Below are 27918 nucleotides of genomic sequence, written 5' to 3'. Positions count from 1 at the left end.
CTTTTGCATGTTTAAACTGAATAATGTGGTTATATTACTGAGGATATTGTACATCACATATAGTGAATTGGTCATGTTTCTTTACAGAGAACAGAAGGGGTCAGGACCCCCACGGGCACAATATGAATGAAGTAATAAGACAAAAGTACAGGATGTACATATGTTCTCACAATTGATATCTTATCTATACAATCATTTGCTTATTTTTTGTATTTATTTTATATTCACCTCTTCAAGCCTCTTAAAATCCTTCATATTAAGATATGAATATATCCATCCATCCATCTTCTATACCCACTTATTCCTAACCAGGGTCACAGGGATCTGCTGGAGCCTATCCCAGCTCTCTCTGGGTGAAAGGCAGGGGTCCACCCTGGACAGGTCACCAGTCCATCACAGGGCCACATAGAGACAAACAACCTCACACACTCACACTCACTCCTATGGGCAATTTAGAGTCACCAATCAACCTGACATACATGTTTTTGGACTGTGGGAGGAAACCAGAGTACCTGGAGAAAACCCACACAAGCACAGGGAGAACATGTAAACTCCAAACAGGAAGGCAGAAAGGCCGGGTTGTGAACCAACGACCTACTTGCTGTGAGGCAACAGTGGTGCTATTGAGACAGTGATGTTACAGTAGAGGTCTGATTTTCCACAGTAAAAAACCTGTTCTCTGTGAAGAATTAAACAAACCTTTAGAGTCACCTTTCAAGTCTGGCACTTACATATAATATATGAAAGAAAAAACAGGTGCAGTCTTTGTTGTCTAAGATGCACTCTGCCCTTTTCTTAAAAAAAAAAAAACACTCATGCAGAAACTTATATTGTGACAACCACACATGTAAGTGTACATAAAGATACATAATAGTGCCTGCACTAAAGCGCTTTAGTCTGGTCAAGTTTGACTGTATGGATGTGCACACATGCCAGCACAGGTTAAGTTAAGAGACACTGTGGAGAGAGACAAAGGAGACTTGGCCATGCAGGGCCATGTGGATGTGTGCGTGTTTCTGGAAAACAAAGTCCTCCACAGGTCTAGTACATGCGTCCTCCTACACATCTTCTTCTGTACTCCTCAGCCTCTCACGTTCTCGGTGTCGCTGGATGGCTCGCCAGATGCGGCAGAGGACTCCTCCCCTGAGGGAAATACAGATTAATTATGGCCGTTTGAATACATCATATTTTTTGGTACAAAACATTCAAAGTTTTTGGAGGATTTACTTAAGACTTTTTTTTTGTTTTCTATCTTGTTTTAATTCGTGTTTCTGTTAGTCTTTTCTGTCACTCAAATACTTCTTCAGATTAATGCAAAAGGCAATAAATCCCAAAACGCTGTTATTGATTCGGTTGCATCACCAGGATCCTCAAAAGTGAGTGTGAGATAATGGGACAACCTGAGATTGTGTGAAATAGGGGAGCTGAAAAAAGCTTTATAACATAACATTTGCCTCAGACGTGTAATGGGGAAAGCTCATAGGAAACACAAAATGTCCTATCTTGTCTATTGACACTCTTAATGCAAAGCAGTGCTAACATCATGATTTTTAACCACATTTCCCTGCCATACTTGCTAAGCAAACATTTTGTTGATTTTACTATTTACACCAACTGAGAAAACCTGTTCTTGTTTTTTTTTTTGTTTTTTTTTTTTTTACCATGATGAAGTTGCAGTAGTGACAAAATGTTAGGTTGATTTGTTGGCACTATTTAAAGAAGAGACTTTTTGTTAATCAATGTGCTCCAGGTTCCTCTTTGTCAAAACCTGTCAAAGGTCAGCCGCAGCCTCTAAAGGTTAAGTTATGTAATGATGTGCTGTCCACCCACATCAGAAATGAAATATGTTATATATGTTGTTCCCTGAGGCCATATTGAAAGGCACATTGAAAAGCTGACGTCAAAGAGAGGGTGGACAATTCTCTTGTCTGCTCATCTGGCCAATCACAGCATGATTGGGTGCTAGGAGAGTTGTCTGTCTTGAAAAGTTACAGGATCACAAATCCTGCTTAAAAGTAGCTTGATTTGATTTGATCCTTTCTGTCATGACTTTTATGGCAGGGAAGGCAGATATGAGAAAGGAGATACCGTAGACGTAGACAGCGGAGGTCATCTTTGGAAACATCATTAAGGATGTCAGTCAGTGTGTATTCCTCCAGCACAAGCTGGGATACAAAACACAACAACAACTGTAAGCCATACATTTAAAAAACACACTTTACACCATGTGTTGTGGTGGGGTTCACAAACAAAAAAGATCTTCAAGTTTAAGACACTCAACCTTATCTATAGTGTCAGCATCCGCCCCCTTTTCTTTCAGCCAATCAACAAGCTGCTTGTCTGGCTCATGGTCCGCTGGGATGTGGAAGATAGAGGGAAGTGAAATGTCTGTAAAAAACAAAGTTAACGATTAAGAAGGAGAGACAAAAGAGCTATTTGTGTATTAATACGCTTAGACAGTGTGTTTACCTGGTGGCCTGTGTCTGACTCTGACAAGCTCCAGGTCGTGTGTTCTCTGCTGCAATGTGGTTTTCAGGACCTGCTGGTACTCTTTCTCCTTCTGCACCAGCTCTTCCAACAGCCTGCAGCAACAGTAACATCTGTTATGATAAATCAAAGTCAATAAATCTCATAGGCATACAACATGGACTCCTACGATGCGTCAGATAGCAAAGAGACAGCTATCAGATAGAAATTATTCAATTCAATATAGTATTTCTCATACAGAACTTGGCTTCTTTGTGTTTATTTTGCTTTTTGTGTCTGTGACAGTCTATGTTCAGCGACCTAACCAGATTGTTCATTTTAAAGACCTTTCACCTACGTTTTGCTTGAGTTAACCTGAGTAATTTTCCAGATGTCACTTATTGGAAAACTGCTTAGTTATTTCCTGAAATATGATCTCAGCAATTGAGTAATACCTTCAATGGTAGTATCTTTTCAAAATCGCAAACCTTCACCGTCTGCCACATGAGAAAAATGGTAAAATAAGATTTAATATCCTCATAGCTAAACAATAAATATTTTCTTCCAGAGTTAAACTATGTAAATAAAGCACCAAGCTGAACCCCTGCATGTCCAAATGAAAGCTACAACAAAAGAATCTGCCGTTCTTTTTCAACCTCATTGGTTTTGCATTGATAAGGTTATGAAATTATCAGGTAACATGATGACTGATATGTTTTGCTGGCATTCTTAACTGACAGGTGTGAATTCATCAACATTGCTCAACAGCACAGGTTGAAGACCAGCTCCAAACATGCACCTGCACTGTAGAAGGAAGTAACAACATTTTGATGCGTTTTATGATATGCAGTGTTTATTTTTGCTAGGATGGCAACTTTCTGTTTAGATAAAAGTGTTGTAAAAAAAAAAGTGTTTTTGCCTCACGGCCTTTTTGCCTCAAACCTTGTTTGACCCTGGGGCCTTTCTCTGTGGAGTTTGCATGTTCTCCCAGTGACTGATGGTTGATTTTTCCCGCTCCTCTCCAGTCCAAAGACATGCAGGTTAGATTAAATAATGATTAATGAGTGTGTCTTTGCGTGTCAGCCCTGTATTAGACAGGCCAGGTGCACCCCACTACTCAGACAGGGACTGGCTCCAGACCCCCACAAAACGGATATTAGGAAGTAGTAAATACTTCTCCATATGTGTCTTTATGTTTGTTGTTTTTGCCGAAATGCTGTTTTCATGCTTTAGCTAATGTGTGATGTGCCTTTTAAAAGAAAATCTGCAACAATTAATAAAAATGATAATGAAATGTAAATAGTAATAAGTTTTAGTTCATGAGGTCAGTCGCTTTTACCTGAGCATCTATCTATCACATGCGGCCTGGTGCTATTGCATTCGTGACATGTTTGCGTGTGACTGTAAGTGTACGTGCACACTGTGTACGTGGCTTTTATTTCCTCTCCCGGTTGTAAATGGAATTTCATCATTGCATTTTTCCTCTACACAATGTTGGCATGCCTGAAGTTAGTCTGTGGGTGTGTGAGTGTCTGTAGGAAAGTGTAGGTGGAAATATTTAAATGACACTCCCTCATCTCAGGTTAATCACAGGTTAACCAAAGGAAAATTGTGCACAAATTGAAATATGTGGGTGTTTGTGTACTGTACCTGTTGGTCTCCTGTTTGAGTCGTCCCAGTTGAGCTCCCAGTTGATGATGGGAGCGCTGGTGCTCCTGGGAGTGGGCAGAGTTCAGTGTGCTCACTGCAGAGTGGGTGGGGTCAGTTGTTGTCCCAGATTCATCATTGTGAGGAGCTAAAACAGGAGCAAACTCTGTTTCCTCTTCATCCACTTCGTCTTCCTTTTCTGCCCCCTCACACTCTGACGCGGGGCCAAAGTGGGTCTGCAGCTCTGGAGGACAGCGTTTAAAGATAATACATCTGTGTCGAGTTCAAGTGTTAAGAGTTTAATGACACAACATAACTTCTCATGGCATTTAATCCTGATTTTTATTGGTAAACATGCAGATGAAGGAAATTAAATGCTAAGATCCATATTTCTGCATTTGTCCACTAGATGCTACTAAAAGCTCAGGCTTGGCTGCAGCTGGCTGACCCACCCACCTGGTATGAGGATGGTAATGGCAGCCTGCACAGCTCTACGAATGATGTTATCCATAGCAAACATCCAGTGGGGTTTAATGTGATGATTCCTCAGGACTTTATTCACCTGAGAACAGACAAGGACAGATATTTAGACTTATGATGATACTCACCACACAAATTGAAAAATACATTTTTTTATTATCTGGTTAATTCTGAGCTCACTGTATATGTCAGTAAAGGGCATTTTTGTTGAGAATTCAATGTTATAGTTAAATCTTAAAAGTTTTGTTCATAACATTAAAAACTAAGGTAGAAATGTGGTAAGCCAGTTTTTACAACTCTTTAGCCTGTGTTGCTTTTTGATGAAAGCTGTAACATCCTGCCCACATAATATCTGACTAGTTATTTTTTTAACTATTCATGCTCATATCTACTATTTGTTTCAGACTACAGTGACAGCAGTATGCATGTTTTGCCTTAGAACAAACACATATTTATAATGTTTAATAATTATAAAAGGCACTAAAGGGCCTCATATGGTTTGCATGTGAGTTTCCAGCAGTGCATTGGTGTGCTGACCGAGTCTTGGAAACCAAAGAGAACCAGCTGTATCTGGTTGATGGAGGTGGAGTCAAAGTCCAGGTCCAACTTGAGCTTGGAGATAGTGGCTGCCATGACGCGCCTTTCTGGGGAATGGATGAAGTCTCGAAGGATGCAGATGATCTGCTTAATGTGTTCAACAGAGAGTTGGAGCTCCTCACTGCCCTGCATGGATTCAAAATTTACATACAGAAGTGGATTAAAGCAAAGTACTTTTTACCAAAGATATTTTTTAAATGTCCAAGCTTCTTTCCAGATGTATGATTTAGCATATCAGCATGTGGTAATATTAAGGGCAGCAGAGGGTGAAGGTGGTTAACACCGTTGCCTCACAGCAAGAAAGTTTCTAGTTTGATTCCCACTCTACCCTGGGACCTTTCCGTGTTCAGTTTGCATGTTCTCCTCAGTCTGAGTTTCTCTGATATCCTGCCACAATCCAAACATACACAGTTTAGGTAAACTGGTGGCTCTAATTTGCATACAGGTGTGAGTGTGTGTATCTGTCCAGGGTGTATCCGCCCTCTACCCAATGTCAGCTGGGATTGGCTCTAGCGCCATGCAACCCTGGAAAGCAGCAGAAAGCAATAGATGATGGATGGATGGATGGAGGTTAATATTTAAAGTCTCCTCAATAAAAATGTGTCATTTATAAGCATTGGGCTTTTGCGCCCCCAAGTGGTCATTTCAGAAAACACAGCAATGCAGCTCATTTTCTGAAAAGTTTTACAGAAGGTCCTTTTCACGCTCTCAATTGCTTATGTGAGATTTAAAATTTTATTCTTCTATTCATACCGTGTGTCTGCAGCATCCTTCTGATAATACAGATGGATTTTATTTCTAGAAAACAACTCTGCTAAAAAGTTTGGTTGTGTTCATCCTTTCAATACAAATTCACAGGTCAGTTTCATGAAAGGATGGGTATTTGTCTGCATTGCATTCTACCATGCTATCTTTTTTTATTATTCAGGACTACTTGCAGATATAATTACTATATTTATTTTGTTTATTCATTTATTTATAGTTTTACTGGACCCTGGTATAAATGGGAGACGTTATATAATTTTAAGGAATTAAATAAGCTCATTCACAAACACACAGACCTGAATGTGGTTCTCCTTAAGGTTGGAGATGACCTTATCCTGGTCTTCATTGAGGACCTTGTACAGAATGGCCCGTCTCTCACTGTCCTTTTTCAGCAGGAACAGACCACTGTCCCTGTCCTCAGGGGATGGGGGGGCATTGCGGTCCTCTGACACTGATCCCTCGTCTGGCACACTGCAGCACATACACACAGGGTGATGTCAGAGCAATATAAAACAACAAATGATTTACAACGGTGTGACACGCCGTTCAGTTTATTTACAGATACAAGCCTCTCCTGGCTACTTTGTGTGCTCAGGAAAGTGCAGAGGCAACATGAGTCAGCAGCACAAGTTGTGCACACTGTGCATGTGAATATGTGAGTGTGTGCTCAGACGCCAGCTGAAGCTCATAAAATCATCAGACTTCATTATATCAGTGTTGTAAAAGGCAGTGGAGTGCAGTCTGAGCACTATAACGCCACCTGCCAGCCAAGCACACACACACACACACGCACACACACACACACACACACACACACACACCAACATCAACACCTATATACACCTCATGCACATTCATTCACATCTTTTCAAATGATCTGAACTGTCTAGAGCAGGGGTGTCAAACTCATTTTAGGCCAGGGGCCATATGGAGGAAAATCTATTCCCAAGTAGGCCGGACCGGACCGACAAGGCAGCTAGCTCCAAGCCAGCTGACAGGTATAGGCCTACTTGCTCAGCCCCGGTATAAACAGTTTGCCTGCTTAACATAATTGCTATTGAGACACCCAGTGGACACAATTAGAACAGCAGTTTCTTTCATTGAAAAATTGCAGCTAATTTAAACTTCAAATCATCTCGCGGGCCGGATTAAACCCGTTTGTGGGCCTGATCTGGCCCGTGGGCCGTAAGTTTGATACCAATGGTCTAGAGTAAACATGTAATTTTAATATTGTAAGAGTATGTAACACATTCCTTTTGCATTCAGAATAAGCGTTGCATAGAAATTCAAAACTTAATTTGTCAGGTTAATATCTAAAAAAGAGACTGAATATAAAAATAATAAAATATTTAAAGAGCATTTTTGACCAATTTTTCTTAATACTGAATTAAAATCTGAATTATATTATTTATATTGGATTTCAGAGTCATATAAGTCATAAAAGTTGATGCAGCCCCACTTCTTTAAATATGCACCTCAGGTAATTGGAGTTGGGTGGTTTGAGCAGGTTGTCGGAGCCAGAGCTTTTCTTTTTCTGGAAGAAAACATCGTGTTTGGAGTCACAGTCTGGGCTCACGGAGCCGTGTTCACTGCTGCTGCTCCCAGTGGCTTCACACTGCAGCTGCACTGGCAGTGAAACACTGTGGATGTAGTCTGCAAAAAGCACACACACACACACACACACACACACGGAAAATAACAATGAAGAAATTAAGCCTCACATACGTTGTACAGAAACATTTTTAAGTAAAGATGCCATGTCATGTCTAACAAAACACTGTTGTATTCTAGTTTTGTAAATGGTGGTCAATCTGTGTCTGTGCTCAGCTAATTCTCGACATAATATCCATGTCAGTATTAATTATGGATGATGCTGCATCTAAGAACAAATCACTTGTAGCCTGCACAGAGATTTAAGAGATTTAAATGGCACTGCAAAATGTTTCTCTGGTTAATTACAGTTTAGTTAATAGATGACAGTAAGTGTAAGTAGTTGTTCTGACACTGGTGGAGGTGCTCTTAGTTTCAGCTGATGAGAAATCCTATTTTTGGAAAAAAATGGCAAAACATCAAGCACGTAAATCAAATATGAGCAATATGTCACTTTTGTGCCAGTTCATTATGGGAAATACAGACATATCTCTGTGTATGCGTGTGTTAACCTGATGGTTTGAAGGCAATCTTGCTCTTTTTGCCCTTGGTGTTGTGTCTAACAAAAGTGTCTCTAAGCAGGTCGGAGGTGATTGCCCTCTTGTGAGGGTCTGGCTCAAAGCAGCGCAAGATGAATGACTTGGCCTCCAATGACAACGACTCAGGGATCTCTGGGTGGATCTTAAACATGCCCACCTGCAACACACAGTCACAGAGACACATCACACCATCATACCCCAACAAATAATACAAACTTGAATCCCATATTAGTCAAAAGTTAAACACTGTAATTTTAATATGGCAGTATAGGGCTTTAATGGGGTATTGTTTTCTATTCCTGTGCTTATAAGGGCATAGTTGGAAATAATCAGCACAGCAGCTTTATTTTTTGAACATCCACTCTCTAAAGGCAGAGACATACAGAAAGACTCAAAGTCCTACCTTAAACATGGCTGCCTGTGGTTCCCCCAGCTCATGAAAAGGGGGTTTCCCAGTGGCCATTTCTATGATGGTACATCCCAAGGACCAGATGTCAGCTGGGGCTCCATACCCTCGAGGGCCCTTATCAATGATTTCTGGTGCCATATACTGGAGAGTACCTGTAGACAGAGACGAAGATAAGATAGTAACCAAGAAGAGCTACGGAGAGACAGTTACCTCATATCCTATGATTGTTGTATAACTGAAACACCTTTCTGGACAGTTGCAAAAAGATAGCTTGTCTTATCTAAAACCTCTAACTAAAACTTACTAAAGGTTCTGAAAGGACTGTAACTGTTTGCATAGTCTGCTTTAAAATACTAATCCCAAACTGGTAGTTTCAAATCCAGATCATTTATGGCAAAATACATCAAAGTACATCAAATCTGAGCAGAAAGCAATGGATTTCTGGAACATTATAGCTCCTTTTGAAAATGAAAGTGACTTTGGATATGACATTAACAATACTACCAAAGAATCAATTCAGAAGTCTCTTATGCTTATTATGAGTAAAGTACTAAAGTATGGTGTTTGTGGTTTTTACTGTAATTCCAAACACATTTGGCATTTGTGGTCTGCTCTAAATGCTGATGGAAACAGAGCATGAGTTATAAAAGATCCAGAGGAGTGAGAAGGAAGCAGCAGAGGAGAAACCGAAAAGGACACACACACACACACACACACACACACACGCACACACACAACACCTGCTAATGAAAGGTAAACACCCTTCTGCCTCTGCTTGATTAGCTAATCTAATTACACATCTTGCTGGCTGCTGGAGACATCCAGATGGTCAATGAATGTGGATGTCCGTATGTGTGCACATGCACATTCGTACACGCTCCTGTGTCTAGTGTTTCCATAGAGGCTGATAGTGGCTCTTGACATTTTGAGGGTCATTTGATATTTACACTCATAGTCTGACACTGCAGCATTTCTATGACTCCATTTATGCAGCCCTGACTGAATTACTGTGTGTTTATGTATGACAGCACTTTGTCAAGCTAGGACCTGTGTGCAGTCTCTTTCTGTGGAAGCTATTACTCACACAGTTTATCCACTTTCTTTTAGAGAAGCAGTTTAATGTAGTAGCACACATTGCTGTTTCTTGATAACTTTATTTACTTTTTTTTGCTTAAAACCACTGATGTATCACACCTGGATTCTCCCCAGTAGAAATCAATGTGCATGAATTTGCCTTTTGTTTTCTCAGAAATAAAATATATCGTACATATTTTTATGTTGCATATATATTGGAGCTCCATGGATGTATCATCATTTATTACAGCCTCACAAAAACACATTCATGAAATCCGTACAACAGAACGCTGATGTGATGTCAATTTTTATTTAAACTTGTAATCTGCTGATTGTGTGATATGCTAATTACCAAAAATAATAATAATAATCTGTGTATGTTTTTACAAGATATTAGCTGAATAACAGTGGAATTAATTTCACAAAGAATCAGCATTAAAAAAGTTACCGGTGAATGTTTCTGTGCATGGGTTAACTCCTGCCAAACGTTTTGAGGTACCAAAGTCTGAGATCTTCAGGACACCACTGTAGGTGTTCACCAAGACATTATCACCCTAAGGAAGAAATAGAGAGAAAGAAGGTTTATATTTAGTAAGTGTAAGGTCTAAATTATTTTAATATTTAGAGCAGTTAGCATTTCACATTATCTGCAGCATTACTAAAACAATGTTAATAGGTCTTCGCTGGTTTTTGAGGCAGTCCCAGATGCCAGTAGAGGAACCATGTTGCTCTCTTGCAGTTTTTCTCACAGACGTTTGACTTGACTTGTCAAGACAAGAAAAACAATGGTGTAACTAATAACATTACGAATGGCTCTGTTCCAGTGTGTGTCCCAGTGAGTCACAGGGCACACTGCAGACATGTTGACATGTCATAGCTGCTAACAGTGAGTAAACTATAGATGCAATTAATAACATTTTTTTTAAATTATCAGTAATCTTTCCAGTGCAGTGTTTATACTATCTGGTGTTATGGCCCAATATGACAGCTAAATGGATAGAGCCATCATTAGTGAAAATGTACTTGTACATGTCAAAATGTCCGCTGTGAAAAATGGTTCTGGTTCTGGGCCCTGCTGTGAAGTCATGTTTCCAGGGTGGTTCTTGCAAGTATTTCCTGCTGGACTTTAAAAACAATTTAATTATAACCAACATTTCATCATAATGTACCAAATAGTGTTTTGAAAACAATATATGAAAGAGGTTTCTCTCACTGATGAACATATAATTTATAATACCTCCTCAGTTACATAGAAGTTTATAGTGAGGTTAAGCCAGTTGTTCAGCTGTCACAGCTGGCAGCTGTGTTCAGGAAAAGCTCTTAACTGTACACTGCCTCCTTAGAACAGGTGGTCAGAAACACAACTCCAAATTAAGGCTAATGTTGCGCCAAAGCGGCTGGATGTCTTTATGCATTTTCTAACAAGTTGTCATGTGAATTCATTTTAAAGACCAGAACTGCTTATTTGCATTTTAGTTTTGGTGATTGTAACTTTTTAGTTTCTGCGACTCAGTTTGGCCAAAAAATACGTTGCAGGTTGCATGGGGAAAAAATAAAGTCAGTGGTAGAAGAAGTACTCTGATCCTTTACTAAAAGTATGAATACCACAGCGTAATAGTATTTGCAAGTAAAAGTCTGCATTCAAAACTGTATAATGAGTACAAAAGCATTAGCAGCAAAACACAGTTGAATAACCAAAAGTAAAAATATTCAATGGCAGATCTCACATTAATGTATTATATACAATTCAATCATATTTATTGATGCATTACTGTGTCCGTCAGTTTAATGCTGCTCCTGGTATTGAGTCTTAACTAACATATATGTTTAGAATTTGAGTTACTTTACATATGGCTGGGTAGCTTGTAAATATCCCAGTGGGGATCAGTAATGATTAAACTGTATTTTGTATCTGATTGCAGAAAGCAAACAGTAACTTAAGTTAAAGGATAAATTTAGTGGAATATAAGCACAATATTGTCCTCTGAAATGTAAAGCAGTGGATGGCACAGCTCTGCCATGGTTAGTCACACATCAAGAAGGGTCCTAGTTCATATCTTGTTTGACCCTGAGTGTTTGTTTTTATGTGTCAAGCCTGTGATAGACTGGTGATCTGCCCAGGATGTACCCTGCCTCTCGCCCAGTGTCAGCTGGGATCTGCTATGTACCTTGATATCTCGATGGACGATCTGGTTCTCGTGAAGGTAACGAAGTCCTTCCAGGATCTGTCTGGTGTAGAAGATTATTGTAGCCTCCTTCAGTGGGCCCCATTTAGAGCGCAGCAATGCTGACAGGCTTCCTGGAGAAAGGAAAGAAGGAGTGTCCAAAACCTATCATAAAATGGGAAAATGACCAAGCGGTTAGAGAGACCGCCCAGTAACCGAGAGGTCACAAGAATCGATCTCTGACAGTTTGTCCAATGTTAGCCCTGAGCTGTACTTAGAAAACGTTTATGGGAACATCTGCCCACTTTCATGCACATTTATTAGTACAAAATATCTGTACTGGTGCAAAGAATTCTCTCCATAATTTTTTTCTTTCTCTTGTACAAACACACCTCCAGGTACTTGTTCCATAAAGATTTTGATGTATCCGTTCTCAGAAACGGAGCCCAAGTACTGAACAATGTTCCTGTGCTTCAGGTACTTGTGAAGAGCGATCTCCTCATGAAGGGGCTGAGAGTATCTGATCCACACAGAAAAACATTTATTTCTTTCATTTATTGAAAGTTTCACTCTGAAAATGCTTTTCATCACATCAACCTGTTTGACATTAATGGATTTGTTTTTTTTTTTTAAAGGAAGCTATTATGAATATTGTTTGGCTGTTTAAGATATCACCAACCTACACAATCACATATGCCTACCTGCTGTCTCTCTCAGGGATCTCTTTGATGGCGATTCGGACCTGGTTGCTGAGGTCTCGCCCAGCATACACTACTCCATAGGTACCTCGTCCTAACACAACCCTGTCCCCTGTCTCATTGGTGTCATATTCATACTGCAACACATAAAGACCAACACACACACACACACACACACACACACACACACACACACACACACACACATATAATCAGTCACCAACTTTAACTGTGAAGGGATGTATTGTAAAATAATGTTTTGGATATAGCTATGCCAACAAACACAAACAACCCCTGACCTCCAGTGTATCCGCATCACCCTCCCCTTCCAGTTCCACAGCATTTCCTGTACCATCAGATATCATCTCTTTCACCATGGAGCAGAACCTGAAACATGAACACACACACACACACACACACACACAAACAAAACTAGACTTGTTCACTTGTATTATTACTTCCTGTAATTAGGTCATGCTGCGATACAGTCACACATACAGACGTGTGCTCAGGTGCTTATAAGTTCATTTTATTAGACAATCAGTAGAGTTGTTTGACTCTGCTTGGTGCATGAATATGTTATTCACGAGAATTGCATTCAAATTATTCAACTTCTGCTAATGCAGAAACCAGAGCCAAAGAGCTTTTGGTTTCTCATCTCCTCAGGATACATCACCTTGAATTTATTTAAGCTCAAGCTGGAGTCTTGCAGCAGGTTTACTCTTTGAGAAACTGCTCCTGATTTACTTAAACACCCTCAGAGAGAAGAAAAATCATTGTGTTTTCTCCTTTTTTTTTATTTCTGCCCCATGCAGTCCAGTTGTTTGTTTACATATTGCAGCTCCTCCACGGTGCAAAACAGAGGAACATATTCCTAAAATATGAATATCTAAAACCTCAGCCCAGTGAAGATTTGCAAATCTAGTTTGATAAGGCTTCTGGAAATGTTATTTTATAAGATGGAGCAGAGTGCAATTAAAGATTGAAGAGATGTCTATTGAATTGTAATTAAAGTGTTCATTCTGCATCTCTCTGTCTGGTTTCTTAACTGTTCTTTGCCTGCATTTGGCTCCTGTGCCTCCATTGGCCATTTCTAACTGAAAACATGACACACAGACAAACACACACACCTACACAGACACAACTAGAGGTGTGTGTCCTCACCGACCACACTGCTCTTCAGTGGAGAAGTAGATCTGGAAGTCATCGGAGTTATCATGGACGTAGAGAAAGCAGCAACGTTCATCAAACTTACTGATACTGCAGAAGGGAGAGTCAGAACAAATAAAAGCTCAGATTAAGTTTTTTTCTCCTTTCTTTTTATTTTTTGATGTTGTGTCATGATTAAAAGCCAAAAATTAAAAGCAAAAAAAATTGTAGCTCTTAAAATAATCCACTTACAGTTGCAAGTAATGACACTGTTGGCAATTTCCTTGTGTCTGCATAAATATGTAATATAACGTGATCTGATCTTCACCAAAGTCACAAATATTAACAAACAGAACATTTCTATGCAGGCAGTCATGATCTTTCACGTGTTTATTCAACATACCCATATAACATGCAAACTGACGGAGGAAAAAGTACCAGGGATGGCAACAATAGGCTTCTGATGTCACTAAAGGTCAACTGCAGTCAGGTGTGCAAACCTTAAAGTCCAATCAATGAAAGAAGATTGAAGATGTAGTTTAAAACTACCTTGATTTATAAAAACACTCAAACAGTGTCAGTATAATATTCACAAGCACCATCAGCTGATGTGATCCATGGCTTGCAAAACAGAGATTTTAGAGCACCTACGGTCAAGAGTTGTTGAATTGCACATAGCTGGTAAGGGATACAGAGTAATCTCAGAGACTTTAGATATTCATTAGACCACAGTCAAATATGAAATATGTTGTCCGTAAATGGAGATGAATTGACAGTGTGGCTACTCTACATAGAAATGGGTGTCCAGCCAAGATCTCTCCTAAGGATGCAGAATGCTCAATGAGGTAAAAATAATCTAGAGGCTTGAAGGATGCATTGGAGCTGGGGAACGTCTCTGTTCATGACTAAACTGCACACAAAACATTGAACAGGCAAAGTATCCACACAGGAAGCAATTTCCCCCTAAAGCTGCAACACTACTGTGAAAATGTCTTATGAACAGATGAAATGAAGGTAGAATAGTTTGGGAGAATACAAAGCACAAAGTGTGGCGTGGCCCAGTCAGCCCAAACCTCAACCCAATAGAGATGCTGTGAAATGCCCTCAAGAGAGCCTTTCATACCTGATGTCCTAAGGATAAAGCTGAGCTGGAGCAGCTCTATAACAAAGACTGGTCCAGAATTCCTCCTGTATGTTGTGCAGGTTTTATCCACAGATACGAGAATCATGTGCTTGAGGCTATTGCTGCCAAAACTGGTTAAAACAGTTATTAAAACATTGTTGCCATCACTTTTTCCACCATCACTTTGTATGTTTAATGGGTGTATTGCATGAGAAACCATTACAGTCTAAGGTTTGTCATCTTAGAAATGCTGTTTTTGTTCATTGGTGACTTTAGTGAAGATCAAATCATATTTCATGATCTTTTTTTTTGCAGAAAACCAAGAAATTCCAAACAGTGCCATTATTTTTTCTTGCAACGGTAAATATTTAAAAATACTTTCGAGGTGCATAATGTCCAAAATGCCTAACATTTGTATTTTATTCAACTCCAACCATTTATCCATACCTAATGCCTTTGATGGACATTGCAGTGAAGTTCCACTCATGGATCCCTTTCTGTAATCAAAGTGAATGATGTTTTAAGGAGAAAGCATATGCGTGACGTTCCTTCTTGATAAGAATAGCCAGGTTTCCAACCAAAAGTAGTGCAAAAGAAAATGTGAATGAATGCATGTTTCCATCCACAACCATTATGGTAATTACCATAATTTTGGTTCATCAAGATAAATACTTGATGGTCCTGAATCTCCGAATCCTCTGCCATTAAACCAGTGCAGAGGACATGGGTGCAATAAGGGCTAATAAAGGGTATTTTCATACCTGGATTTCATATATTGTATTAGTCTGAATCAGTGGACCACATTTTAAATCCATTTCCCCCTTGGTCTGGTTTTTTATCAGAAAAATCTAAATACATCATTATGAGGCATGTGTGAATGTTCCCTCCACTCATTGGTTAAATGAGTCCATGTTTTGTATTGATGACTATTCCTCTGAAAGAAACTTCCTCTACAGAATGGACAAACAACTGGCATTCGCTCACAACTGTGGTTATTATCTGGGCAATATGCCAAACAAAACAATGCAAACAGAATGAGTGGAAAATACAATACTCCTCAACAGACTTGCAGCATACAGAGGACTGAGCAGAACAGGAGAGTGAATGTTGAGCATGTACACAACATGCTGATTTGTTAATGCACAGACAGAATACTTCTTTTAGGTGGTCCACATCAAGGTCGGATCGTGTTCCCAACACATACAAACCACTCCAGAGTTTGTTTGGGCCCCAACTAAAAACCACATCTAATAATTGATCTTGGTGCTTGTCGTTTTTGTCAGACCTGCAAACACCCACCGCACCAAGGCGGGAAATGAACCAGATTTCGGTTCACCCTAAAACAGTGGGCAGAGCAGAAGCTTGTGGTACTGTGAAGTCACATACTGTGTTTGTATGTATGTCCAACTTCTCTAATTCAGTTTTAATCACACTTTGCCACATATCCCAACTTTTCTACCTCAGCAGAGCATGAAAACTTTTGTGATATGTTTTTTTTCTTTTACGTTCTCTCTGTATTTGTGGAAATTCAAAATGTACATAAAAACAAGTGGATGGAAAAGCACTTAGGGACAATTAACTGTCAGTGGTTCAATACAGTGTAAAGCTTTGGTAAAGAGAAAGGATTAATTGGACAAGAAGGTGAAATTCTTACCGTTTCAGCAGGAGAAACATGCCAGATAGAAACATTTTTCTCTTCTGCTTCGTTGTTAATGGACACATAGGATGGCTGGTACACCTTGGTTGGCTCCAAAATCAACACCTGTAACAGTAACAGAAAATAACAGATTTGATATTGTGCCTGTGAATACTTTATTTAATGATTCACATTTAGCATCTTTTTATATTTGTACTGGAAACCGCAGGCGATTGGTAGTGCGCTGAGTGGCCTCAACAATGATATCCATCCAGAAGTTGAGTCTGTCTCGCTGCGGGGAATGTTCCACCGTCTGTTTCTTAAACCTCTGAATCAACTGCAGGTTCTGGACCACTGACCGCAAATACCTAGAAGAAAAAAAGACAGAAAAAGACTGAGAGAGGCAAACAAGAGAAAAGTTTAAAAATAATACATAAGCCTTCACCAGTGTACATCCTTTTATAATTTGTAGATCATTTAACTACTTATTTCTTGTGGCTGCCTGGGAACCAGCTGGAGCCTATCCCAGCTCTCTTTGGGCGAAAGGCAGGGGTCCACCCTGGACAGGTCACCAGTCCATCACAGGGCCACATAGAGACAAACAACCTCACACACTCACACTCACTCCTATGGGCAATTTAGAGTCACCAATCAACCTGACATACATGTTTTTGGACTGTGGGAGGAAACCAGAGTACCTGGAGAAAACCCACACAAGCACAGGGAGAACATGAAAACTCCACACAGAAAGGCCCCTGATGGGTTTCAAACCAGGAACCTTCTTGCTGTGAGGCAACAGTGCTAACCACTCAGACACCATGCTCACCCTGACGAAAACCATTTAGACTAATTGTGTTTCCCAAACTGTACTGTAACAAATTACCTCATATTGACACTAGACAGAGACAGAAAGCCTATTTAATTGGTGAAATAGCAACATGCAGCTAAGATTATTAAAAGAGTAGCAGTCTACTACTTGCAACATTAGCATTGTAGGCTACCTGGGGGGACAGTACTATTTCCTACAGTACTCCCAGGAGTTTAGAGGTGTAAATACTATACAATGCATCACAGAACACACATCACATAACCATAACTACAATTTCATGCAATATTATGAACATGTGCCATCACAGGTTTGGTTTGCCAGCTAAGAGCCCACTTTCACACATCTTTCTGTCTACTGGTCATGGGTATTTAAAAATACAGACTAAAATCAATTATTCTGATTAGTAACATATTCATCCCATTATTTAGGTCTACCCTTTAAAGCTAATATTAGTTATTCCATAACTATGTAGCTTAAAAACAAAAACGCTGATATGAAGCATTTACCAGAGAGGAGGCTTCAGTTTGAAGAGTTTCTCTGCAGCCTGAGTAGCTTTAGGTATGTCGTTGGCCAACATGCTGACAGTGAAGAACTGGCCCACATCCCAGTAGTTATTCATTTTCTCCAAAGAACCTTTGCGCCCCAACAGACTGTTCAAACGCACGCCTAAGATATAAGAGTGTAAGTAGGGAGAAAGTAGGAAAAATGCATTGGTTTGTTTTATTACTGTGCTATTAATTGTAAGTGCTGTTGTTGTTTTTCCACACATTGGAAAAGACAAATTAAGCAAATATAGTGAAACAGCTGATTACTGCATGAAACTGACACATTTAAAAGTCATGGTTCCAGTTGTTATCTGCATTGTACAGCAACACAGGGGTGTCAAATTAGGGATCTTCTTACCTATTTTCCTCAGTTCAATTGAGCTCTCAAACTGTTGGCCAGCAACTATCAGGAGGACAGCCAGATTGATGCCAGAGTAAAGAGTGGGCTGCAGCTCAAAACCCTTCCGGTACCTGCAGACAGCAGGTTTCACACAGTGAACACATCAAAATAATTAAATGCATTCATTTTGTGTGTTTTTACCATTGTATAGCGTTGTCTCTGTTTTTAGTGTCTTTGCAGTCTGAGTCCAGGAAGATGTCCTTGTATATCCGTCCACAGAGACAGAACATGTCTGGTGCTGGGTGTTCACACGACTGTAACACCTGCAGCATCACCCTGAGAGCCTGCTCCCTGTCACCAGGACTGTTTCTCCTGCAAACACACAGACTCATTATTAAATGTTAGCTTCACCGTTATGTTGGTTTACATGGTCAGTTGTGTGGTCACTTAAGTATTAGTGTACATACAGAGGTATATACAGTAATGCTGTATGAAGTTCAAAATTTGTTGTGCAAATTTCCAGTTTCACCAGTATTCATTTTCTTATGTGCAAGAACAAATTAATTAAGATGTTGGTTCATTAAATTGGTATTTTGTAATTGCAGGAAGGGAAAAATAAGTTAATTTACTTTTAGCAGCTGCTAATGGATTGTTACTCCCCTGGTAGTGCAGACCTGATTTATACCTCCTGAATTTGGCACTCTCTATAAGAATTTTCATAAATCTCTTAAATTTCTGTTGCATGGTCATTCATTCAATTGTGAGGAAATGCCATAAAATCGATAACTTCTTAATAAAAGGGAAACTTTAAGAAACTACACTGTTGTGGTTTATGTAAGCCTATCTAAACTGGTGTTCAAATTTTACTTCAGTGAGAAGTTCATTGGGGTTAAAGAGAGACTATAAAGAACAGGCACATCCTACCATTCCTTAAAGAAAATGTAATATATTTTAGTTAAGTTAATTTTTGTCAGTAAAAACTCTCATCTGAAACTTTTCATAAGTGCAGACTGTTTACCTATTGAGAGCGAAGGCGTAGTGGAACTGGATCATTGGCTGGGTTGCCAGATCACAAGTTGGGAGCATCTCCAGAGTTTGTACCAGCTTTACCATGGCATCATAGTCCTGGGGGTTAAATAAAGGGAAATTGCATTATGCCTATTGCAATGATTACATACATATGTTTACACAAGCTTTGTGTTTTTACCTGTATGTCTCTGTAGGAGAACAGCAGGTTCATAACAATGTCCTGTGTGAGAACCTCTGTGTTGTCAATTCGCAGTTTGATGCGTGAAAGCTCCTTCGCCAGCTCCTCTCCCTGGTATTTCTCCCTGGCTTTTCTAATGTCATTGAGCAGGGTGTCTTTGAAAGAGGCACTGCAGACACAGACACAGACAAGAAGGAAAAGGGCGCAAAAAGAAAGAAAGATCAGCAGAGTAGATTATACTGCCACATTTAAACCCCAATAATTTCTGCAAGGAAAGGAACATATACCTGCTACCACTGCGTATTTCACATTTTAGATTTATTGATACTTATTGATATTTATACACCAATCTTTCCACATCAGCTGAACATTTCTTTTTTGTTGCCCCAGACAGATTTTTAAAGTGCAGATTTCCAAATATGCATAAAAAAGTGAAACATACTAATCACCACAGTTCTCAGTGCCTCCCATGATCCTGAAAGGATAAGGGATATATGACGAAGGGATTTTGTTTCTATGTGTATCTCACCAGGAGGTGACATGGATGTCCTTCAGCAGGCTGGTGAAGCGATCGGTCAGGGGGACACAGAGCGGCCCCAGTAGGTTATCCCAGTTGGGCTGCATGTATTCACTGGCCCTGCGCTGGGCATCACTCTCACAGCACATGTACTCATGGTTAGGAGTCACTATGTAAGGGATGAAGTAGTAGTTACCACTGGATGCCTGGAAGGAGAAAGGCAGCCGGTGTTTATTTTAAAACACAAAGTGGAAAGAAGACTGTGAGAAGTGAGCAATGGAGGTGAATTTAAATGTCCTGTGTAAATATGATATAGCCACATGTCACATGGCTGTAACACACATGCTGGATAATGATGCCAAGTGTAAAAAGAGTGTACGTAGAGGGAAACAGGAAGAGAAAGAAGGAGCTTGGACGGATGACTGTGGATTAATGAACGACTGAAAAGCAGCATCAGTACGAGCAGAGCACACCACCTACATTATAGCATCATGACAATGTCAGCAAACACAACTAATCAGACTCAGCTGGCTATTACATTTCCACAACAGCACAAACTAATGAATACAGACCCTCCACTGTATATGTTTCTCTTGCTATATGGACTTTTTCCTCTTTCACTACAGATAAAGTTTGTACACCCCTTCTTATTTAATGTTTTTCATAATTTTTTATCATTTTCAACTTTGTATATTAATAGACAGACACTGAAATGATGACAGAACAAATACAGAATCATGCCGTGAACAAAAACATGTTAAATAACCCAGAAATTGTTATATTTTTGATTCTGCCAAGTAGCCACCTTTGCATTGATGACAGCTTTGCACACTCTTGGCATTTTCTCAGTCAGCCTCATGAGGTAGACACCCGGACTGAGTTTTCCAACAATCTTTAAGGAGTTCCCAGAATTGTTAAGCACTTCTTGACTGCTTTTCCTTCGCTCTCTAGTCCAACTCAATCCAGACAGCAATTTTCCACTGATCTAATGTCCATTTCTTGTGTTTATTGCCCCAAGCAAGTCTCTTCTGCTTGTTGTTCTTCTGAAGTATTGGTTTCTTTGCTGCAATTTGACCATGAAGGCCTGACTCACACAGTCTCCTCTGAACTGCAGATGTTGAAATGCGTCTGCCACTTGACCTCCAAGAAGCATTTATGTGCACCGTAATCTGAGGTGCTTTAAATCGGTGGTTTCTGAGCTTGGTAATTCTAATAAACTTACCCTCTGGAGCAGAGGCAGAGCTTGATCTTCCTTTCCTGGGATGGGCCTCATGAGCAAATTTTTGGCAAATGCACTTGGGGATACAATGAAAGTCCATCCATCCTATGGGCAATTTAGAGTCACCAATCAACCTGACATACATGTTTTTGGACTGTGGGAGGAAACCAGAGTACCTGGAGAAAACCCACACAAGCACAGGGAGAACATGCAAACTCCACACAGAAAGGCACGTGACGGGTTGCGAACCCGGGCCCTTCCTGCTGTGAGGCAACAGTGCTAACCACCAAGCCTACTGTGCTGCCTACATTGAAAGTTCTTGAGATTTTTTAGGTTGACTGATCTTCATTTCTTAACATAATGCTGGGCTGTCTTTTCACTTTGCTGTTTCTTGCCATAATAAGATAAAATATAAGATAAGACAAGATAAGATAAGATACGATACAACACAATACGATAAGACAAGATGATAGAAGAGAAGAAGAGAAGAGAAACTTTATTCATCCCCAAAGGGAAATTCAGGATAATGTGGATTTGTACAGCAGCTGAAATAGCACTAATAGGACTACTGACTCTGTACCCACCTTTCCTCGGCACAAGACTAAAGCACACCAAAAGAAAGAACGGAATATCACAAATTACTCTTGAAAAGGCACACCTCTTAAACTGAAAACCATACCCTACAACTACCTTGTGAATCTGAGATGCCATGAGCGTGCCAAGCTAAATGCAGCTACTTTGAACAATCTAAAATATTAAACATGTTGTGAGTTGTAAACATGTTGTAAACCTTTTGTTGTTTGTAACATATTTCCATACATGTTCTTTCATAGTGCAGATGTCTTCACTATTAATGTATAATGTTGAGAATAAAAAAAATAAAGAAAACCACTGGAGGAGGAGGTGTGTCCAAACCTTTGACTGGTAAAGCATATATAGTGTAGCTTCTTTAAGGTTGCACATGTTGCTTAATGTCTTACAACATATTCAGACATCACAAAGTAAGACTAATTACAGGAAGTCCAAGATGGCTTTTATTACCATGTGATCAAAATAAACAACATGGTCCTCTTGGAAATAGAGAATGAGCAGCTCTAGTCTCATTACAGGATGTGCGGTCATGATGTCCTCCCACAGCACATACATTTTATCACGCATCTAAAAGAGGGTAGTTCCTGTTTTATGTAATAGTTTTCTTTGACTTATTGCACTGTGTAGCTAAAGTTATGATACGATCGTCATCAAAACATAAATGTGCAGAGTGTCCGCCAGAGTATCCTACACTCATCATATCCTTCTTTGGCTTTGCTGAGTTGCATGTTGTTAGGGGAGTTAATTTGTTATTCACACAGCATCCCATGGGGAGGTCAGTGACCTTTAACCCTCCTCCATGTTTGCTATTATTATTAGCCTTTGGGAAAATCTCCCAGCATGCTTCAGTGCTCTGTGGTACCTACTTTATTGCGCAATCCAGAGCCTCTGTACTCTGGAGGCAACTGAACCCAGGGAAAACCTAATGCTGGAGGACGAGTGGCCTATTCCACAGACACACACACAGACACACCGACACACACACACGCACACACGCACACACACACCACACACACACGTACCATACATACATTAAAAATCTGTTGCTATGAAGATTAGCTGCTAATAAAGCATAATTCTACATCATTTCAGAAGCCAACCAGCATGTGTGTGGCTTTGAGTTTTCAACCATGAGTGTGAGGACATTTTTTCCTGCACACCTTGAACAGGTTGTTTGATGGTTAAGACTTTTCTGTTAAAGTTAGAGGAGGGTTGAGGTTAGGGATAGGGTAGGGGTTACTGTTGTAATTAATTTCCCTTCATTCATATAACAATGACAGAGCTCATAAATCAAAAGAAGGCAAAGGGTCTTAAAATCAGTCAGACTAAGCCAGTAAGATTAATGGTTAATTGAAATGTTTAACATTAGGTTAAAAGATCATGGTTTGCATTATGCAAATGATAAGACCCTGGAGCTGACATTTTACTGTCCTACAAATAAAGGTATATTTATTCTTATTCTTACTACCATTAATAATGAGTGTCCTCACAACTATAGTAATACCAACATGGGTATGTGTGTGCGCAAGAGTCATGTACATTCCCATGTGCATTTGTGTGTGAGAAGATGATCGGCACTTGTCACGAATATTGTTCCACAAATAGCATGAGACAGTGTGTACACATAAATCACACAACCACATGCACGCACTGAGACTTACTGTGTTTTTCTGGGCCACCATGTCCTGTAGGGAGAGAAGACAAAAAAGTATGGATTTCAGGACTGGACTGCAAAGTTAATTCTTGTATATTCTTCAGATGCATTGTGAAATCACTATTTGAAACAACTGTTTCTCCCTGGCAGCTGTACAGCACACACATGCACTGAGCAATATGCACACACTCATAGTCTGTAAATAACTTAGTGGATCACTTTGTTACAAAGAAGTGCTCAATGAACTCAGATTACACTGACAGGAGATTCAAATTGTGTGTGTGTGTGTGTGTGTGTGTGTGTGTGTGGTGTGTGCACATACCTTCAATGACTGGGCAGTGTCTGGGTCAGTGTCATGGTACAGGATGACATTGTTGGCCATATCGAAGCTCTCCCTCACGCCCAGGTGATAAAACAAGGAGGGTTGCCGAAACACGTCGCTCATGTCCACAACCGCAATGTCTAGAAAGACGAGGATTATAAAGATGGTGACGACAACCACAAAGCTGGCCTTATCAGCAGTGGTGACAACAACAATAACAGATGTCTAAGATTACATTTCGATGCTTGGCTTTTTTATCACAACAAATTGAAGCATAAACACTTAAATAAAATCAGTGTCGTACAGTTGAGTGTCCATTTGTTATAAATGAACTGGGTATTCTGCAGATTAGTACCATTAACTAAATTATTGGAAACAGTATGTAGGGAAATTAAAATAATTTTAACTCTTTCCACTCTCATAACCCCAGTACTTTACTCACGGTGTATGTGTTATCAAAAATGCGACCGGCTACCACCGTTCCAAGGTGTGGCACATTTGGTTCTCCAAAACTATCAAATGGTTAAAATTGATAGTGCAGCATTGTTGTGCTTCCTTTAATTTGCATCAAAATTTAGCAAAGCTGCAGATCAGAAACCTGCTAGTCCACATTTAAAGTCTTTATGTGCCTTGGCACAGCTCATGCTGGAGCCTCCCAGGACAAATTATGTCCGTTGGGGAGATTGTGCTTTTGAAGCCGTAGCACCTAAGCTATGAAACGCCCTACCATGAAATTCACGTTGTCTCTTTTACAAAGAACAGGGCAAAGGTGACACCAGTTTGGATCAGTAGATACAGATAGAAATGTGGTCACAAGAGAAACCAGCACAGACTGTTAGTCTATTAGGAATCCAAACATAAACAAGTGGGACCCGTTACATGACCTTACACCACAGGAAGAAAGTGACAGATGAAAACTGCCAAAGATAATGGCCTGTTGAACATATATATTTTCAAACATCTGATTTGCAAATATTTTCTCTGAGGCCATATATTTGTTCCTAGTTTGCCTATAAAGACAATAAAAAGTAAAGTTTTGTGTTGATACAGACAAAATGTTTGTTTGTACAATAAGTAGCTTGCATTTAGACAATGTCCAAAAACCACAAGAACAACAGCCTCAATCGCAGTAAAGGCCCACGCACACATAAGTTCCATAAAACAATGCTGATCTTAAATGCCCCAAGCAAACCTAATTATATGACTCAGTGTAAGGAAAACAAGAATGGACTAGTTTGCAGACATGAGCAACCACATTTTACTAGGTAGCTTTCATCTGCAGGTAGTCATCATCATTATCATATACAGTTACAATCAGTAACCAAGTACTGTACATGCACTGTATTTACAATGTTTGTGAATGAAATATCTCTCACTGAAGTCTACTCTTTAATGAAGTGCCAAATCCCAGGCACAGTAATTATTGTGCAACATATATATATATATACATATAAATATATATATATGACATGGTTCACTTAGGACCAAACTGAGAATGTCATGGAACCAAGCTGCTCTTAATGCATCCAGTATTAGCAATCCAGCAATATTACATTAACATAATGTCACACTGTAGCCCACTACACTGTGCACTTTTTTTTTTACAGAAAGCTTTCCCACATGTTATGGCAGGAAAACCACAAGTGGAATTAATAACATCAGCACTGACTTAATTACATTTACTATAAGTTTACCCGTTCCCAGCTTTGTGTCATGATGTACTGAGAAACATCAATGTCACTGAGTCATCATTAATAATATTATTTACACTTATGTTTTACCTGCTGTGACATGTCAAACGTCTGCATTTGGAAAGGGATCAACTTTTTTAAAAAAAAAAAGAAAAACTATATTCATGCATATCCTATTGGAAAGACAAAAGCTACAGATTTTGTGACATTTGGGCTCAACCTACGGATGTTTACCTTAGATCATTCAATGTTTCTGCAAGCAGAACCACCTGCAGCAGTATTTGTACAACAAACTCACCTGGTATAAACAGCTGGTAATTAAAAGCTTGTGAGACAGACCGGTTTCCACAGCCCTGATAGAAGTCTTCATAATGAAGACAGAATGATCAGTCATTTGTTTGAAAATGAGTTGGATGACAGACAGGACTATTCATTCAGAGTCAGCTAAGGTTTTCAGTGATAATACCGAATAATTTCATTAATAGTCACATGAGTAACAGTTGAGTCAGCAAACAGTTGGTACATATATATATATATATATATATAGGAAGGTAGATTTAAATATTATTATAATGTCTGAAAATGAAGTATGGAGCAGCAGAGGACAAATGATCATTCAAATGATAAAGCACAAAGGAAAAAGAGAAAATATGGAAAATGCATCAAGCTGAATAATCAGATCATTTTCTGATGATAACGTGTGTAAATGATCCTGCACACAAGTGTCAGGAGCTGAACCTATTTGGTGAGTTCGTGCAGCACTATGGTAGTGGGCTATAGCATTAAAGGTCGCCCTTATACATTGAGTGATTTCCACACAGTGGGTGTATCCACTATTTCAACAGCATTCACTGTTTCACCGCGGTATATTGCCCATATGCTGGTGAAACAACTGTTGTTACGCCAGCAACTGTTGTGTAATTTAAGCAACTGGACTCTTTAACTCTTGAACACAGTTGGCCGAGTTTCAACCTTGTAAAACTCATCTTCTGACCTCCAAATGAAAACCGTGCTGTTTCTTAACACACACCTGCGTCGTAGAAACTATCCAGCACTGAGGTTTCCCCAAAGTCCAACCTTCCGAAGGTGACGGTGGTGAGCACGGCGCTCTCTGAGTCGCAGGCTCTCTGCAGGCACTGCAGCGCTCCGGACTCCGGGCTGCTGGCCATCACTGACTTCAGCCCGTCGTTTAGGACGTACACGACCCGCAGAGACCGCTGTTTGAATAGGGGACTGGGGCTGGACACCTCGCCCCTGTCCCGCTCCACCGCGCATACCCCGACGGAGTGCTCCCCTGCCATGTCGGCCACCTGCGCGCTCTGTCCCGTCTCCATAGCGAGAAGCTGGGAAGTGTTTTTGGTTTATCTCCTTCCTTCTCCGGTTACTTTCCACCTCTTCCTCCCGTTAATTCCTTTGTTCTGTCTTTTCCTCCGTCTTGTCCTGTCGCTCACTTGTTGCGCACCTGTCGTCGCTGGAGAGGAGCGCGTCTGAGTTTGTCCCCACACATCTCCGTCTCATTAACTCACATCATCTGCCGATTATCTCGCACCAAGAAGTCCGCTCTACCAAGACTGGATTTGACTAGATCCCCGAGAAAGAGGAGGAGATGTAAAGAGAGGGAGGAGAGAGCGGGGGAAAAGACAAAAATCCATCCAGAAGTTGAATTATTTTCTTTTGGAGTTCGCCTTTAACCTGGTTGGACGTTTCCCACGGGGAGCGAGTTTATATTTCAGGATAAAATCAGGACGGTTTCCGTCCCCACCGTCCTGGCCACAGTCTGAAATGTTATCGCCATGTCTCCGGTTGTCTAAATATAAAACAGTGCGTCCTTCTGGTACCCTCCTCTCCAGGGCAGCCAAGTTACTCTCAGTTATGTCCTCCTACCAAGTAAAATCAGCAGAGGGTTGATATCATCTTTTTCCTCGTCAGTTTAGTGATTATTCTGACTGAAGTTTCACTTTTCCTGTGATGGTTAAAGATACTTTTCCCCGCTCTCCCAGGACACTTTTTCATTTATTTAAAAAAAGCACATCTGCTAATATCAAATATCTTCCAACAGCCAAATGAAACTGGTTAAATCATTGCTGAAAGGGACAGTCTAGAGCAGAGAATCAAGGCTACAGGACCTGAATGAGTAGCCCACACTCCGTTACGCACCGGTGGCGCGTGTGAATACCGGAGTGTTGTGACTGCCAGATGTAATTTATCAAACCTTGACAGAGTGGACATAAGATCCAGATCCACTTGTTCCTAAAAAGGGGGGCAGTATAGCACCGAGAAGGTTATTTACTTCTGTTGGTATAACAGACTTTGTCTCAGAGCAGTGAGAGATAAATAAAACTACCACGTTTTATTCAACTCAACTTAGTTGAATTAGTTACTTAGTTTCACTTATTTTGCAGGCAAATTGATCTATAAGAGTTTGAATAGACGTAAATCTTCACAGGCTGAAGTGGACTATAAACAACAGCAGCCCCTGCAATTTATGTCATGCAAGGGCATAATGGAGATTTTATTTGTATAGTTCAAATATCAGATGGGGTAGATGGAAGCCCCCTTCAGCTAAAGGACCCTAACACCAGCTACCTTTACATGCCTGAATATG

The 27918-nt window shown here is 40.0% G+C and overlaps 1 protein-coding gene across 4 annotated transcripts; it reads right to left on the bottom strand.

The window, feature by feature from the left end:
- Nucleotides 1-500: 500 nt before the first annotated feature.
- On the bottom strand, nucleotides 501-27257 carry map3k15 (mitogen-activated protein kinase kinase kinase 15). Of its 4 annotated transcripts, none has more exons than XM_026292387.1 (30): nucleotides 26344-27257; nucleotides 23623-23762; nucleotides 23308-23331; nucleotides 22513-22590; nucleotides 19849-20042; nucleotides 19320-19488; nucleotides 19131-19237; nucleotides 18314-18484; nucleotides 18131-18243; nucleotides 17734-17893; nucleotides 16616-16766; nucleotides 16417-16524; nucleotides 15210-15259; nucleotides 13655-13750; nucleotides 12790-12877; nucleotides 12494-12627; nucleotides 12185-12312; nucleotides 11796-11926; nucleotides 10076-10181; nucleotides 8548-8705; nucleotides 8118-8301; nucleotides 7431-7608; nucleotides 6252-6426; nucleotides 5131-5316; nucleotides 4570-4675; nucleotides 4117-4357; nucleotides 2470-2600; nucleotides 2282-2388; nucleotides 2089-2165; nucleotides 501-1143 (listed from the first exon to the last, which is right to left on the bottom strand). In XM_026292387.1, the coding sequence occupies exons 1-30, from the start codon at nucleotides 26645-26647 to the stop codon at nucleotides 1059-1061; spliced, it is 4080 nt and encodes a 1359-aa protein (XP_026148172.1). In that variant the 5' UTR covers nucleotides 26648-27257; the 3' UTR covers nucleotides 501-1058. The 4 variants fall into 4 exon arrangements, with proteins under 4 accessions (XP_026148172.1, XP_026148174.1, XP_026148175.1 ...); XM_026292388.1 differs by having other exon boundaries at nucleotides 1059-1143; nucleotides 2470-2582; nucleotides 26344-26647; XM_026292389.1 differs by lacking the exon at nucleotides 22513-22590 and having other exon boundaries at nucleotides 26344-27255.
- Nucleotides 27258-27918: the final 661 nt, after the last annotated feature.

The sequence above is a fragment of the Mastacembelus armatus genome, chromosome 20 (assembly GCF_900324485.2).
Source record: "Mastacembelus armatus chromosome 20, fMasArm1.2, whole genome shotgun sequence".
Lineage (NCBI taxonomy): Eukaryota > Metazoa > Chordata > Actinopteri > Synbranchiformes > Mastacembelidae > Mastacembelus > Mastacembelus armatus.
This window is presented reverse-complemented; position numbering and strand designations above follow the sequence as displayed.

What these genes read in the sequence shown, in the direction of transcription:
- map3k15 (XM_026292387.1), bottom strand. Translation starts at nt 26,647, where the DNA reads ATGGAGACGGGACAGAGCGCGCAGGTGGCCGACATGGCAGGGGAGCAC. An exon ending in ATGTCCATCAAAGGCATTAG is followed by an intron (nt 13,751 to 15,209) that starts GTATGGATAAAT and finishes TCCCTTCTGCAG; the next exon opens with TATCAGTAAGTTTGATGAAC. An exon ending in TTAAGGAGAACCACATTCAG is followed by an intron (nt 5,317 to 6,251) that starts GTCTGTGTGTTT and finishes GAATCCATGCAG; the next exon opens with GGCAGTGAGGAGCTCCAACT.